This window comes from Mandrillus leucophaeus, unplaced genomic scaffold (assembly GCF_000951045.1).
Source record: "Mandrillus leucophaeus isolate KB7577 unplaced genomic scaffold, Mleu.le_1.0 Scaffold128, whole genome shotgun sequence".
Classification (NCBI taxonomy): Eukaryota; Metazoa; Chordata; class Mammalia; order Primates; family Cercopithecidae; genus Mandrillus; species Mandrillus leucophaeus.
In genome coordinates this window covers 5,828,588-5,844,718 of record NW_012101209.1, presented here as the reverse complement: position 1 = coordinate 5,844,718, position 16,131 = coordinate 5,828,588, and the positions used below count along the sequence as shown (strand labels likewise).

At 48.4% G+C, this 16,131-nt stretch overlaps 2 protein-coding genes and 1 long non-coding RNA gene across 4 annotated transcripts in view; 1 reads left to right on the top strand and 2 right to left on the bottom strand.

The window, feature by feature from the left end:
* Positions 1-16,131, bottom strand: part of HOXA3 (homeobox A3) — a 34,037-nt gene that overhangs the window by 7,956 nt on the left and 9,950 nt on the right. The window contains exons 2-4 of one of the 2 annotated variants that reach the window (XM_011972265.1): positions 12,777-12,961; positions 10,330-10,446; positions 8,445-8,527 (exon numbers count right to left, since the gene is read on the bottom strand). The gene's annotated coding sequence lies outside the window, so the exon portion shown is untranslated. Of the gene's footprint in view, positions 1-5,368; positions 5,449-8,444; positions 8,528-10,329; positions 10,447-12,776; positions 12,962-16,131 lie in introns of those variants that run through there. The other variant, XM_011972267.1, reaches the window with a different exon arrangement.
* LOC105533729 lies at positions 6,828-8,770 on the top strand. Its single transcript, XR_001005160.1, has 2 exons — positions 6,828-7,084; positions 7,807-8,770. It is a non-coding gene; the product is annotated as an uncharacterized LOC105533729 (long non-coding RNA).
* On the bottom strand, positions 14,405-16,131 carry HOXA4 (homeobox A4). The gene is made up of 2 exons (XM_011972268.1): positions 16,016-16,131; positions 14,405-15,469 (listed from the first exon to the last, which is right to left on the bottom strand). The coding sequence occupies exons 1-2, from the start codon at positions 16,038-16,040 to the stop codon at positions 15,123-15,125; spliced, it is 372 nt and encodes a 123-aa protein (XP_011827658.1). The 5' UTR covers positions 16,041-16,131; the 3' UTR covers positions 14,405-15,122.

The window sequence follows — 16,131 nt, the reverse complement described above, 5'->3', positions numbered from 1 at the left end:
AAGGCGGCTGGGGAAGCGCGGGCCGGTGTGGGGGATGGGGCTGAGGCGAGGGGAGGGACCGGAGGGAGAAGGGGAGCTCGGCTGTGGAGGGAGGAGGGCAGCCTGCCCCCACCCCCCAACGCCCTCCCTCTCCTGCTCCCAGGCGTCACTAAAGTCCAGGAAAATTATGCTAATGAGGACAAACGGTTCTCACAAAGGGGCTATCTTGCTGGGCTCTATTTCTTAGGAATTCGTTTGAGAATAGAATAGAACCACGTATTCCTCTGCCCTGGACACTTCCAATTGTGGGGTGAGGGGAAAAAGAACCAAGAAAAGTGAGTTTCCCAGACTTTTCCCAGTTTATTTCACCTGCAACCCCCAAACAGATCTTTAGGTGGGGGTGTGGAGAGCTGGGATAAGGCTTTTCTCTAGGGACCCCAAAGAGCCAACTGGGCTCTCTTTGGTTATATTTTTAGGCAGAAATTGCTGACATCTTAGCAGCCAGGAGGGAAGTGTCCTGGGAGAGACATGCACTTGTTCCAGCAGTGAAATGGGATGCTCCAGGCTCAGGTACACACAAGGGTGTTTAGAAATGCGGATCTCCAGGGCTCGTGTGCCCATTTCACAGTGCAGACACGCAGCTCACCCACAGGGAAGACAGAGAAAGCTCTGACCCCAACAGAAACGGATATCATATATATATATAAACACACACACACGCGCAGGGCAGAGGAATATGTGGTTTTTCATACACACACATATACATATTTTCCTCATTAGTGGGATGGAGTAACGCTGAGCTGGGCAAAAGAAAGGTTCGAATTTGCCTGGTAATATTGCCACAACTTGAAAGAGGATGATTTTCCTCCTAAAGCCTCCTTTGCTCCCCAGCTTCAGAAGCAAACTCTGCAAGGGTTATGAGTGTGGCAAAAAGAGAGAAATGGAGATTTCCTGCAATCCCAAGGCGTCAACGGCGGGTCCTTCTCAAAGGAAGGTGTTAAAAATATAAGTAGTATGTTTAAACTGTCAAGGAGCCAAAGTGTCACCTTAGAGCAAAAACAAAGCCAGGGGAAAAGGGAGAAATCAAAAAGCACTCCGGGCCAGGGTGGCCTCATGCATACCAATGGTTTTTGTCATTTATGGCTGGGCAAGATTTATGACTCGGCGCCCCAAAGCTGTAAACAGAGCACAAAACAGCAAACACTTGCTCCTTATGGCATATTGCAGAGCAACTTGAAAGGGGGAGCCGGCCGCGTAGGAGGTGAGAGCCAGCCGCAAAAATCCGTTCGGCGGCATTTTCTCTTCAAACCCGCCCGGTCGGATGTGGCATTTGAAGAAAGAAGGCGTGGGTCAATAATCAACCCGCACTTTCTCCTCCAAACTGCTGACGCGACTCTCACCGCCTTCTCAGCTAAGCCAGCTGCCGGGAAGGCCAGCTCTCCGTGAGAACCTGCCGGGAGAAGGGATTCTCCGGGCCATAGGGACCGAGGGCGCCCGAGCTAGGGCTGGGGCGCCCGGAATGCATACCTTTCCACTGGCGCCAAGACCCTGCCGGGCAAAACGCGGGGACCGGACCTGAGGAGCCGCGGGAGCCCAGGGAGATCTGAGGCTGGAGCTTCGTTCCGGCCAGGGCCTCTATCCGCCCCGATACGTGGCTCGCGAGCCGCGGGCCTCAGCGGGCAGAAGTGGGGCTCCGACCTCAAGACGAAGGTCCGGCGTCCTGGCACGCAGATGGTCAGTGCCCCAGCCTCAAGCCGCTCTGCTGAAATCCAAAGGACTGGCTTTGGAGCAAACGTAGGCGAGAGGATTTTAAAATAATAATTTATACTGGCAGAATGTTTTTATTTGTCGGTTTGTTACTGGTGTTTTGTTTTGTTTTTTAAGCGAAAATGCCGGTTGTTGATTTCCACCTCCAGAAATTACCGGCCGCCGTCTCTGAGCCCTTTCTAGACAAATCCCACAGCAGTTCACCCGGCTCCGCCAAAACCGCGGAGCTTTTCTTTACTGAGAAGACCCCTTGGTTCCACCAATTCCCCCAAATCCCTATGGCTCCCGATCTCTCATCTAGGGGAACTAGAAGAAAAGATTTTTCTCAGCGCTAGAAGAATACTTGGAGCAGCAAAGGTGCCCGTGGTGCCTTTCTACTGTTCAAGGGGGTGTCCTCCTGAAGGCGTCTAAGAGGGCCTCTGGCGGTTCCAAGGCTGTGCAGCCAGGGAGGAAGGTGAGGAATATCGTGGGTAAGAAGAGGCATCAAAATCACAGAATAGGGAGGAATATTATTGAGGAAATGTACTTGCTTGTGAGGGTGAAGCTGGCATTTTGAGGTAGAAGGGAACCAGCCTTTTTTTATATCTCATAGTTTATACATAATGGACTGACTTTAGCACTTTCATGGGAGGAAAAACCAATCTGAGCTCTATAAATGTGGCTCTTGGCTTCTCACTGTGCATGCTTTTATATAGAACCAGAGTCCATCCTTAGATATTTATTCAGCTTGCTGGCACTGAAGCAACAATAAAAAGATGCCTCTAACAGACCTCTATTCTCTCATTCTTTCTAGCAAAACTATATTATTTATGAGTCTTTAACTGGGTCAAAAATGCGCCAGAACTAGGTCATAAATCATATGAAATGCTGACAAGTAATTGAACAGCAATTAAAGCTTACATTTTATTTCCAAGGGGTGTTTTAGAGCACTTGAAAGGGCCTCAGTTAAACATGGTTACTGCTGAGGCCGGCATTGGGGAGAGCAGAAGGGCCCTTTCGTTCTGGGGTAGTAAATCCCACTCAAGTAGGGGATGCCTGATTTGATTTTTTTTTTTTCAAGTACAGAAAGAAATAATCTGTATTTTAAGAAGTCAAAGGGGCAAATCCAACCTCTGACTCCTTATAAGCATCCCTTTCCCTACTCCAAGGAGCAGAATAAAGTAGAGTTTCCTGCACTTTCCAGGGGGTTTCCACCCTTCCCAGGAGTGTGGGGTCCCCAAAGCTCAATTAGCTGGGGTATTCCCAATAATCTGGAAACATGCACTTTAACTTTCATCTGCCTCCACCCTGGCTACAGCTCTGTTTTGGGGGCTATGAAGTGGAGAGATGTCTGCCTCTGCTTCCTGAGGATTCTTGTCTCTGGACTTCCCTCCAACCCAGGCCCCACTGGCCAGTTCTGGAACTCTCCAAGCCAGCTGGGGGTATACAAGGAATGCCCAGATCAGGCACACTGATGAAGTCCAAACCTAATCCTGGCTCCCTCCTTCCTCTGTCTCCTGAATGTTAGAATAAGGAGCCCCTGGGCATCCAGCATGCTCACCCCACCCCAAGGCTCTCCTAGGTCTGAGCTGTCTTTCTTCAGCCCTCTGGGGCAGAGGGTGCTCAGGGAAACAATGGCGGGCCCTCCAGTTCAGATCCTTGGGTCCGGCTTGTGGGGAAGCATGCTCTGCAATCTGGCACTAAACAAAGTGCCTGGAAGCATCATCAATAAAATGGCAGCGCATCTGCACATTTCCCTCATCGATTTCCCTCTTCCAGCTGCTCAGGCTGCTCAGGTCAGCCCTAACCCTCCATCCCCTGCCTGAAAACACCACCATCGGGGAGAGATTCCTCTTCTCACCCACCCATCCCCCATGCCTCCCAGGCAGTCTAGTCCTGCAAGCCGGTCCACCTCAGCCTGCACCTGGCTTCGGTACCCTCTTTCTGCCTGGGGATCAGCTCCTGAGACTCCAGCCGTGCCCTGCTACAATGGACAAAGCCACCCTTGCACTGGGGGCCATTGGGCCCACCTAGGTGCCCCCCTAGTGCCCCCTCCTTTACACCCCCAACACTTTCCAGGGAATTAAACTCAGAGTCTGAGGCGCTACTGGGAATCTTTCATATGGTTTCGGTTCTAAAAGAGAAACAAAGGAAGAGAGAGGCTGAGGGTCCTGTCCATGAGCCAGGGTCTCCTCGCCTGACCTTTGTCTCTCACAGCCATAACTCACTCTAGATATGAACAATCAGCGGAAATACCTTAAAATAAATTCCATCCTCCTGGTATGGCCTCGACTTCCATCGGCTAACTCGCCCAGAACCGCTCCATGAGTGCTGAAAACTGCAATCGGCTCAGAGAGCGCTCTCCGCTCTCCGGAGAAGGGAAAGAAGAAGGAGGAGGTGGGTTCGTGGGGGTTGGGGGAAAGCTCTGGCTCTGTAGAGAATCTAGAAAACGTAATCACAGGCGAAGCCTGCCTGGGTCTCCGCTCCAAATGCCACAATAATGCGCTGCATTATGTGCTCACGTGGTCATACGTCAACTTAAATCCTTTTATTTGAAATATGGAACCACTGAAGGAACTAGGTTGCCAAACAGAATATTTAGCTTTGGGGGAGGGTAGGTGGGGAACCTTGACCAGCAGTTTTGAGTTTAAGAGTTCTGTCTAAGCAATAGGATGCTGGGAGCCATCTCCCCATGAATGCCATGCAAGACATACAAGCTTATCTCCACTTACATTTCTTTACACACATTCCAAATACAAGGGTACAGCAATGCTATTCACATTTTTAAAATCCTTTTAACTTTCCTTACAGCCTCCCACCCACGGACAAGCTGGATCCTGCACACCCATGCACCCCAGTCTCCTCTGGCCGGCAGGCCAGTATATCAAAAGGCAAGGGGCAGGCCCAGAAATAACTGACCTAGACAGCGGACTTCCTCACAGCCTGCCATTGTATGGAATTTGCTAACACACACACCATACACCACAGCCACTAGAGAAACCAAAAAGGACCATAATTACCTGACAAAAGGTTAAAGCATCTCCTCTAAGTCCAGTTGGTTTTGTTCAGTGGGAGCCCACTAGGAAAGATGTGCTTGGCTATAGAGTGGTGGGTCTGGGTTTTGCAAAATCTAGAGAAACCTAGTGCCCTGACCAAACTTGCACTTAAGCATTTCTTCAGTACACAGCTGAGTGATACATGGAATTATAGGTTTCTAAATATGAAAAATATCAGAGGAAATGATCTAATTGCTCTGCAAGAGACCCTCCCTCCACCCCCCAAAAAAAAGAAAATAAAAGGAAAAGAAAGAATCAACCTTCACTGGAGTGCCTTAAGTTAACAAGGCAAGGCAATCTGGGACCTCTCCACAGGCAGGTCTGTCCACCCACTTTTCCAAGACAATTCTGTGTCCACCAGCAAATTCTACCCCCATCCCCACACAAGTTCCTATAGAGACATAAACTCAAAGATAAGAAAGAGCCCCCTTCAGAACTCTCAAAATAATCTTGAGCAGAAAACCAGTAGAGAACCAACTGTGCTCAGGAAGAACCTAACTGAAACAAATAAGCTGCTCCCACCCCTGATTCCACCCCTACTCCTGCCTTCTGCCTGGTGACATTGCTCACTAATTTCAACACTGTACCCTTTCATGAGCCGTCTAAAAATCTTCTCTTTTCTGGTCTTAGTTTCTGAATTTCTGAGAATGCTCTGAGGCTAGTGAGATCCTCAGGCCATATTCTTTTGTTCCTGGAGAATGGGTCTTCAGCTGGCTGTGCCTAAGTGTGAGGACTCACTTACAGCAGCTGCAGGAGGCTGTGCATGATGTGATTCCTCCCCTTCACTCCTCCCCTGCAGAGGAACAGAAGGGGTCTGATGAAAATGCAAGGTCCTTAATAAGAGAACCTGGTCATGGGTTGTCCAAATCAGAAGGGCAATAAAAGAAGAGACCTAATCCCTTGGAAGCAAGTCCTGGCCTAAGCTGGTGACAGTATTTCAGTAAGGTTCAATCTGTGGTATAGCTGGAAGAGAACCTCCATGTGAACTTTTCCAGCTCTTATCTAAGTTACAAGCTGGAAAGTAAGAACTCCAAGTGAAAACCTGCCTCTCTCAGGTTTGGGGGATAGAGGACAGGACTAAGAGCTGGTTTCCAAAAAGCATTCTCCTGTCCCCCAAAAACTCACTCCTCTCTTTCTTACTGCTGCCTCCCTCATACCCCTCACCAATCATTCACATTGAGCTCTCCAGATACCCTAGAAAGGGACCTGGAGGTATTACTGGCAAATTCCTCCCCACCCCCAAGTTTCTGAGGAGGCATCAACTCAAAGATGAGAAGGGGCCCCCTTAAAAACTCTCAGAACAGTCAAGCAAATGAAAACTCTTAAAGCCATAAATTGGCTGGGTACGGTAGCTCATGCCTGTAATCCCAGCACTTTGGGAGACCGAGGTAGGTGGATCACGAGGTCAGGAGTTTGAGACCAGCCTGAACATGGTGCAACCCCCGTCTGTACTAAAAATACGAAAATTAGCCAGGCATGGTGGTACATGCCTGTAATCCCAGCTAGCCGGGAGGATGAGGCAGGAAAATCACTTGAAACCAGAAGACGGAGGTGGCAGTGAGCTGAGATCACACCACTGCACTCCAGCCTGGGACAGAGCGAGACTCTGTCAAAAAAAAAAAAAAAAAAAAAGCAAAGCCATAAATCAATGAGAGAAGTCATTGGTACTGCTTCAGAGAAATGCCTTAACGCCAGCAAAGCTCAGAGGCATCTCAGCTCCAGCCTGGGGCCTCCACAGGGCTGCTAACATCCCAGTTAATGCTCCAACTGCTGTTTAACAATTAACATTAACGACTTAGGGTGGGATGGGGTGATTTGGTGGGATGAGAAGGGAAAAAATCTGCGAAGTCAAAAGACATTTAGCTTTTGAGGTTAAAAAAAAAAAAAAAAAAAAAAAAAAAAAAAGCAGCTTCTCTATGACAGATCTTGGCCTGGGCAGCCTATCTGGGGAACCAGCAGCTGAGAGTTCTCCTTTGCCACTCTGCAATCCACTTTCCTGGAGCAAAGCTACAGGCCTTTTAAAAACCCAGCTGCCAGCCCCTCTTCACTCACTTCACCGGCCTCCAACTTGGCCTGAGCTGGGACTCATGCTGTGGTCCTGGTCACCAGAGCCAAAATAGGGGGAAAGTTGGCTTGGAAAAAGCAGGCAACCAAGGATACAGACCGTTAGTCAATATTTGCAAGGCTGTTGGCAGATTAGATATATCTGTACTCAAACACTGTAATCTGATTTCTCTGTCAAAAGTACACTTAACATTTTTGTCCCATTACTTAAATCTAGTGGATTTTCTACTCAGCATCAGGTAAGGCTCTCTTAGCCCACTGTGTGTGTGTGTGTGTGTGTGTGTGTGTGTGTGTGTGTGTGTGTGTGTGCATGATAGATTCTTATTTAACATGAGATTTTTCCTATGGGTGCAAGGGTAGTACAAATGGGCCAAGTTCTCTGGACACGTGTGGATGTGTATATTGTGTTTACATAAGGCCCCAAACTCCTGCAACTATTTATACATGCAATTGTTCTGTTGTTTGCTGAGATGGAAATCATATACACAGAGTTACAAATTCCTGAAACGTTCCATCTATATTTGATATAAACAGACATACAGTAGCTGAGAAAGTAACCCAGGTTGACTATTGCTCTGTTTACCTTCTATTGGAAAAAATAATTGTATCCAGAACACCATATCAGCCTTAAAGCGCCACTGAATATCATGTTGCAATTAATTAACAACCTGATATCTATTTGGGAGCAAATTTAAGGGAAGACTGAGGCCAGGGAATAGAATACAAAATCTCAAAACTTTTTAAAAAGAAGTAATTACTGAAAGAACAAAGCAAACCCATTCCTTCATACCACGCTTTTGAAAGCTATTCCAGCAGCCCCTCCCCCAAACAGGCAAGTAATTTATGGATCTTTTACAAGGTAATAAACCACAGTAATTGCCTCCCTGCATCCCAAACTAAGACGACAAATTAAGTCAGAACTTGAAAATAACTTAAAAGAGTTTTCCCTTGTTTCGAATAGGAAAAGAAAATGCCAAGACAGAAAACCATGCTCTTCCCGTAGGAAGAACCCATGATGAGCCCCGATGAAAGAGGGGAGAAGACCCTTCGCTGTCTGCGAAGTCCTAAAGGTTAGAAATACAGCAATCTTTCTCATGCCGAAGGAAAGGCAAAAGGATCTAAGGAACTGCAAGGCAGTGATACAAGTTTTCCTTAACAGCGGGACTGGGACTGTCGACAATTTCTTAACTCACAGCCTCCTCAGTCGCCTCGGTCGACAAGGAAAGCAGCCCACGCAGCGGCCGCCGCGCCCGTGCCCGTGGCCTTTACTTGCTTTTGCCCTGAAGTTCAGTGTGGTGGTTTGGGGCTTGCAGGAAGAAATAAGCACACCCCCTCTGACTCTCCACAACCCATCTTTGCCTTCCGCAACCGCTTCTCCTGACCATCGCTGGCTTTGGGGTAGGCTCTTTGTCTGCCTGACGCCCCGCATTCGCAGGGCAAGAAGCTTAAAGGAATCCAATTCCAAACTGCTCTGAAGTTAAATATTGACCAGAAACTCTTTCAACAGGCCGCGGTTGCCAGGAACCGTGGAGGGCCAACTCCTCCCAACCGCCCTGGTGCAAAGTCCCACGGGGCAAAGAGTTTTGGAGCAGCGCTTACCTAGAAAGATGTTTAAATCTGAACCACAAATTGTCTCCAACTCCAGGCGCTCAGGGAATCGCCTTTTCCGGTGTCCAGGCGCTCTGCAGACAAATAAACAGCAGAAGGTGAATGGCGGCTGTGAGGGAAGGGAGTTGGAGGCCGGGAGTGGGAAGCGCGGCTCCTGTGGGCGCCAAGGTGGCCCTGGAGGTGACGCGAACACCAAGGAGTCGCCAGGGCACTCGTCCATGCGGCGCACTCATTGCTCGAAATGTTCCAGTCTACAAATGGCCCGAAGATGGTGATTTATTTTTGTAAAATAAATACATACTCCATTTCCACACCCATACTTTCTCCTTTTTCTTTCTTTTTTTGGGGGGAGGGGGGTGCGGGGGGTGGAATGGGGAAGGAAAGAAAATGAAGTAGAGGAAGCTGAGAGGGTGGAAGTGGCTTTGCCGGTGGTGTGGACTGCTCTCAGAGAGCTCTCTCCTCAGGCACCCCAACTTGGAGAATGTGAATGCTCGCTTGATTTTCCTTTCCTAACAAAAGGAAGCCTTGTCTGGGAGCATTCAATCACGGACTCTCCTGAAACCTCACTAACAGTGTTCATTTCTGTTGGCGCGAAATCAGATCCGAACTCAGTCCACTGGCCAGAGGCAGTCTTGGGAGGTTTTGTCTTCTGGTTTATTCAACTCTAGGTGCGTTCCTTCTAGGTCCTAGTGGGCTGGCGGGGCTACCGCAGCACCTAGTCCCTCAGAGCAGGCCAGCTAAGACTGCTGGAAACTGGGAGGGACGCCGGCTGGTACAATACCTGCTCAGGGGCCCTGCTCCTGCCTGGCCTTGCGCAGCGGCCACAGGCCGATTTGATGCCTTGATTCTGCTCAAATCTCGTCCCTCACAATGTTTGCAACCCTCTCTTGCCCTCTAACCAACAAATGGTCACCGAGCCAGCAGTCAGCTTTCTGGGAGTGGGAGACGCTGGGAAAGGGGCAAAGAATCGTCCACTCGCCGGACCCTGGCTTGGAGAAGTTCTGCGCTCCGCTGGGACTCTGCGGGCCCTTTGCGTCTACAGACCTATCCCTGCCCCCACTACCCCTTCACTCAGACCCAGGTAACCTCTTACCCCAGCCTGCCCCAAACCAGCCCTCCGCTGTGTGTCTGCCTTCATGCAATTCTGTAGATAGTACTAAGAGGGGCTATCAAATAGCCGAGGAGTCTCCTGACCCCTGGCTTCGGAGCCCCCCCCCGAGCACGTTGAACAAGTGGCCGCACATCAGCAGCTGCGCTCTGCCACCATTCGACCCGCAGCCCCCACAAAGCAAAGGAAAAGGACTTAAGATCCACGCTGCGCCCCCTTTCTCTTGTTCAAACTTGCTTTCTGTGTCCCCAAAGGCAGTGCCCACTGGTCTTGGGGATCCTGGCATGACCGTGAGCAAGGTGGACTCAGCCATCCCGCACTTTGCCTCTCAATTTCACCCGATAAAGATCCGCTATGCCTCCATCCAGCACTCCCCTGCGTGACACTTAGGAGTATGTAATTATTATGGCTATTATTATTTTTGCTGTTTCCTTATCCCCAAGTCTAATATTCATGGCTGCTGTCCCCCATAAATCGTTCAGACTAATGAGTCACAGAGAGATGCTGCACAGGTCTCTCACTCTGCAATGGCCGCCACCGCCGCCGTGGCCTCGCTCTCCGAGTTTTTGGCGCTCGCTTGCTCCCTCGCTCGCCCGGCGCGGGTGATTTATGAACGCCGGGAAAATTGAACAAAGCCGCGCGCCCGTCCTGTGGTATCTCTGCAGCCTTCCCCAGCGTGAATCAGAACATTACCAACTGTCTGCGCATCCGTCCCACTTCATCACCAAAGCCAGGATGTGACCGCAGAAAACCCAAGCCCGAACTCACGATTCCCCGGACGCGGCGCGCTCCCCGGACTCGCAGAAACACTGCGGAAAAAGCCCCAAGACCTGGCGAGGGCCCGCCAGCTCCGTCCTCCCTGCCGAAGGGCTGTCTCCTGCCTTCCTGAAGGAGTTAAAAGCTTTTGGAGATAAATCTGAGGGTGTGTGTTTTTAAAAATCAAATGGTAAGTTGGAGTCTCACTTCTGAGAGATTCATTCCTAGTGAGGCCCTGACGACTCCGATCCATTCCTGACGATCTGCATTAATTATTTAATGAGTCACGTGACCTCAAAGATTACAATTTCAATATCTCCCTCGAACAGACGCTACACCTTTATCAGCTGCAACCAGGGTCCTTTGGCTCTGCAGGCCTCCGGGGCACATTCATCCTTGCCCTGGTCCGAGGCAAGCCACCACCATCGAAATAGCAGGGCAAGCCTGACAGAATTAGTCATCCTGGGATTATGACCGTTGTGGATAGTGGGGAGTCCTCTGCTCTCCTAGGCGCCCTGACATCTGTCTCCTCCTGAGCCCAGTGGCCAGTCCACCTGTCTGAGCTTCATGACTAGGGTGGCTTGGTTACAAAATCTCCCCAACAGCTTTGATGGCCCACGAGGCAAGAACCCATCCTTCTTCTCTGGATGTACACACCTGTGACCACCCAGGTCAAGTGTAAGCTTAGATGCATACCTCCATTCCTGGCAGAATACCTTCCTAAGAGGAAAGATGTCTGTGCCCTTACTGCTCTCTAGAGTGAGACTAAAGGTTGCATTCCACCCCATACTCATTAACATAAGGAATGGTGGAGGGAGGATCATTCAGCTGCCTCAGTTTTCTCATCTGTGCAAAATGGCCTCCAGGTCTCCTTCACTTTGGACAGTCTTTCAATCTGGGAATCTCTTTCAATTCCAGGAATCAATCCCAGAGAAAGTGGGGCTGGCTTGAAAGGGAGGGGGTTTCCCCATGAATTTGGAGTCTTCAGAAGAGGTACCAGTTCTGTAAATTGAAGACTAGAGGGTTTCAAGACAGCCACAGCAGCCTCCCTCATACCACCAAGGGAACAGAACACAAGTCTCTTCCTCCTATTGTTTCCAGCCCATGTGTTTCTTTGAAACACAAAGCAGAATTATTCTTGGGACAGTGTATAATATAGAGAAGGGGCAACAGAGCAGCAGTTGAGAGAGGTGAGCCTATGTTCTTCTACACAAGACTGTGTCTAGGGATGCAGAAACCAAGGGAGTGCCAAGGAAAGCCTACTGCCTGCACAGAACCCACTCATTCAGATGGGAAGCCCCAGGCCTTTTTGCTACATTGATTCTTTGGGTTTTTCTTCTCTTTCATTCTAAAGAGTCATTGATCTGTTTCTATGCGGGAACTGCTAGAGGGAAGGCAACAGTGAGGAGAGAAGCAGAGTTTGGAAGCTTAGGGGAACAGGGGGACAGAGGAAAGATAGGGATATCCACCCTGCCCCACCCCACAGGGAGGAGGCTGAGATGTAGGGGAATGGGACCCCCTGGGACAACTGGGTATGAAGTCGGAGATGCTATGCAAAGGGACTTCCCTCCTCCCCTATCCATCTAGGTAATCTTCCCATGAGCTCCATCCTGGGTATTAAGTACTCTACTATGCCTGTCACAGTTGAATTCCTGCTGTAATAAAACACCGGGTATATCGTAGATTTCAACAGAACTAGGGAAGGAAGCCTGCAAAGTGCCATTTTTCTTCAAGGGGGAGAGTGTTAAGTACTTAATTCAAACTGTGACCATTAAAGTGTCTCCTATCCGATTTAGGTTGATTTCAGATGTTGACAAAACTTTTATCTCCAGAGTTATGCCCAACTTGGCTCTGTGACTAAAGCAGATGAGTGTGTATTGGAGGGAGGGAGAAAGAGAGAAGAGGAGAGCATATGTAAGGCTTATTTTGGTAAAATTATAGAGCTTACACAAAATACTGTCTTTAAAGGTCAAGGGTTTGAGGGGCCAGTAGGGTTTGCTTAAAACAAAACAAAACAAAACAAAAAACAATTAATGAGATAGAAAATTTGTCCTCTCAGTGAACTCTTAAGGTTGCCCCAGCAAAGGGCAGACAATGCATGATTTTGAAGTACAAAGTAGGATTTTCCAATCTCTTATAACAAACGCCCTTAAAGGACAATTTGAAGCAGGCAAAACAACACTAAAGAAATGACAATCATTTGGATCATTTTCTATAATCTTGGTTTTGTAAAACTCACCAATACCTTAATAGTCAATACAGTTGGGACAAAAAAGCCATCTTGTCCTGTAATATCAGAAAAAATGATCTCAATTCTCTATCTTCCCTTTCTGGGTAGACTTATAAGTGCAAGTGAAAGAAAGTCACCCCCTTCATCCTCATACAACTGCCTCCAGCATGAAGCTAATGAATGTTCCCATACCCCTCTTTTCCCACAAAGGAGAAATGTAAGAATTTACCTTAAATGATGATAGTCTGCCATTTGAGATTTTGCAGCTTGACACTCAATTTCCACTGAGAGTCTAGGCATTTTTTTTTTTTAGCAGACAGCCAAGATGCTGTGTCCTTGCCTGAGACCACATTATTTGCAAGAAGATCCCTCTCTCTTCCACAGACTTTTCCCAGAGAATGCCTTTCAGAATTGCTGTTGAATTACAAAGAAGTATTTATTGTTTGAGGTGATTAATGATTCCTGGGAAAATTGCTATTTTCAGCGTGATTTAATTTTGTTTTACAAGTGTGTCTAGTAGGGGGAGGGTTAATAAGTTTCAGCAGCAGTTACATTGCCTCCAGAAATTCCTGGCACCCATTCACACCTTATAAAATGCACTTTATGCCAGGTTTCTCCTGATTTGGGAAGGTAAGTGTGTATTTGTTTGCTCCCGAATTTTCTTGGCTCCTCAGAGACTGGTATCTATCACTTTCCTCTCAAATCTGATTTGTGGGTATAGAACTGATCACCCTTGTTTGTATCACACACAGGGCAGCAGGGGTGAAAGGGGTAACAGCTCTGACAGTGGCTAAAGGGTTTTGCCACTAATGAAAAAAAAATGTGTTTAAAAATTCTCTGATGTTGCAGAGGCAGGTGAGCACCTACTCCCATCTATGCTAAAATTACTACATAACCTCAAAGCTGCACGTTATCAAGGCCAGGTGACAGTTCTAATATTCTGGGGCTAGTGCACACTGGTTTTTGCTGTCTTATTGTAGGGGACTCCCTGCAGTAAGCACCAAATCTAAATCAGTAAACAAATACTAGGGTTATAGAGATTGAGAGGTGGGTTTTGATTTTCAGCCTTTTGGATCTAGATCTCTGGAATCAAGCAGAAAAATCACAAAGCATTTGAGGAAAGTGACCCTAATTCAGAGTTTTGCTATTTTCCAGCAGTAAACTCTCCCAGGTCTACTTTGCATGGGGTGAACTTTGGAGGTATATTATGCTTTTTCTTTCCTCAGGAGAAACTTTGGAGAGTGTCCTTGTAAAATTCAGTTTATTTGAAAGCTCCTTCTTCAAAAAAGAGAAACAACCAAGCAAACAAACAAAAATTCCTAGTCTGTAGTTAGTGAAGAGGACCTTAAGAACAGCCAAGAAACAAAAAGTAATCTCAACCCTTTGCACGAACTATTTTTTATCTCCAGGGAAACAGGCAGATTAAGTGTGAAGGTGCAATAAATACCAAAGAGACCACTTCTTTCCAAGTGTGCTCAGAGTTCAGTGTGTAGAACAGCTGCAGAAACTCCTGGGCCCACAGCACTGCACGGTTTCAACTTTCATTGCAGGGAAGGACACGTTTCTATGCCTTACAGAGACTTGAAGCCTGAAAGACTGGCCAAGTTTGGGAAGAAGAGGAGCCCTCTCAGAGCTCAAGAGCCTTCCTGCTCTTTGGAACTTTTCCACAGTAGGCCAAGCTTGACAAGAGTTCAGCTCAAGTTGAGCATACATACACACACTCTCACACACAAATTATGTGAGCCGTCAGAATCCAAGTGAATACAGCTCAAGCTATCTACAAGGTTTTTACATGAAAGGTCAAGTATCTCAATCCAGAGGACTTTTGTTTTCTTAATGAAAAGCTTAGAAAACACATGAATCTTAGGTTTTTAATGTTTTTTAAATGGAGTTTATTCTTAGCACATGGCTTTCTATATAGCCACATCACAATTTGTACAGTTCCACATAAGTCTAAATGCACTCCCCTCTCCCCAAAGACTGTGTCCCAGAAGGGGACAACAGTATCTCTGTAACAGTATCTTAAATAAATGCAAGTAAGGAAAACTAACATGTCACACCTACCATCAAGGTCTACACATCTTAAGAATTAAATAATCTTGTGAGGTCCACAGTGTCTACTCATTTATTCAGTTCAATACAAGCTTGGATAAGCTGCCTTAATGGGGAAGGAGGAGGTAAGGAAGGTGGGGAAAGAGTCTGTTTTCTTCTGCTTTCAACAAAGATGCAAGTATACGTCCCCAGTCAGCATGGGCTGTCCAGCTAGCTGACTGTAGCCATCTCAAAAGTATTTGATACCAAGCAGTCCTTCTCAGGTATCCACACCTGGCAGCCTTGTTTCAGGCCAGCAGGTTGTTCCACCAACCAGCATCCTGGACAACTGTCCTCTCTTGGGTGGCAACCAGTACACACTCTTACCCGGATAATGTCTTCTTTTTGGTTATCCTTTTCACCAATTTGGGTTTGTTTTGGTGTCTATTACGGTCCGGATGGGGAGGGGTGGATGAGGAAAGGAGCAAGAGAAGAGAAGAGAAAAGCAAGTAAGGGATAGAAACTGGTCAAGGTCTCTAGAAGATTATATGGAGGAGGGAACCTGTGTGGAGGTGCTCGGGTGGGGGTGGGGATGGAGGTGCGGGCTCTCAGTTTGTGCTTTCCCTGGTGGGCCGGCAGAGGCCGAGGCCGAACTGGAGGATCGCATCTTGGTGTTGGGCAGTTTGTGGTCTTTCTTCCACTTCATCCTCCGGTTCTGAAACCAGATCTTGACCTGGCGCTCGGACAAGCAGAGCGTGTGGGCGATCTCGATGCGGCGCCGCCGGGTCAGGTAGCGATTGAAGTGGAACTCCTTCTCCAGCTCCAAAACCTGCTGCCGGGTGTAGGCGGTTCGAGAGCGCTTAGGCTCCCCTCCGTTATAACTGGGGTTGACTGAAAACCCAGAACCCCGAAAGAGAAGGCCAAGGAGGAGGGAGCGGAAGAGAGAGAAAGGAGGAGGAGAGAGAAGGTGGGGTGGGGAAGAGCAATTGGACATCATCATTATATAATAACCTGACACCAAGTTCACGCAAGATACATAAAACGGCAAAGAAAATGTTTCACAGGCTATTGACAACGGGAAACACCCGAGAGCCATAAAGAATGGTGCTGGGCATTGGGGCTGAAGAAAAGCTTCAAAGACACATGGCCCGAAGCCTCTGCCAGGGCAATTAAATTTATGGGGGCTATAATTACTGCCCTAACAGTTTGGCGTCTCGTAAATCTCCTGATAAAGGGACCCTGGGTACAAAAGGGTTCTCACGTTGGGATCAGGCGGCTAGCTGGCGCACACATACCCACATCTCACCGCAGCCCGGGCCAGATGGGGGCTCCCCTCCCGAGGACCCCTTCCCCTGAGCTTCTCCCTCCTGACCCCGACCCTCGAACCCAGGCCCAGCCCCGGCCCACCTCCCGCGCCTCCCCAGCGGCGCCACGTACCGGCGCTGACATGGATCTTCTTCATCCAGGGGTACACTATGGGCTCCTTGCCCTTCAGGCCCAGCGGGCTCTTGTCGGCCAAGAGCAGCGGGCACGCGGGGGCGCTGCCCCCTGCC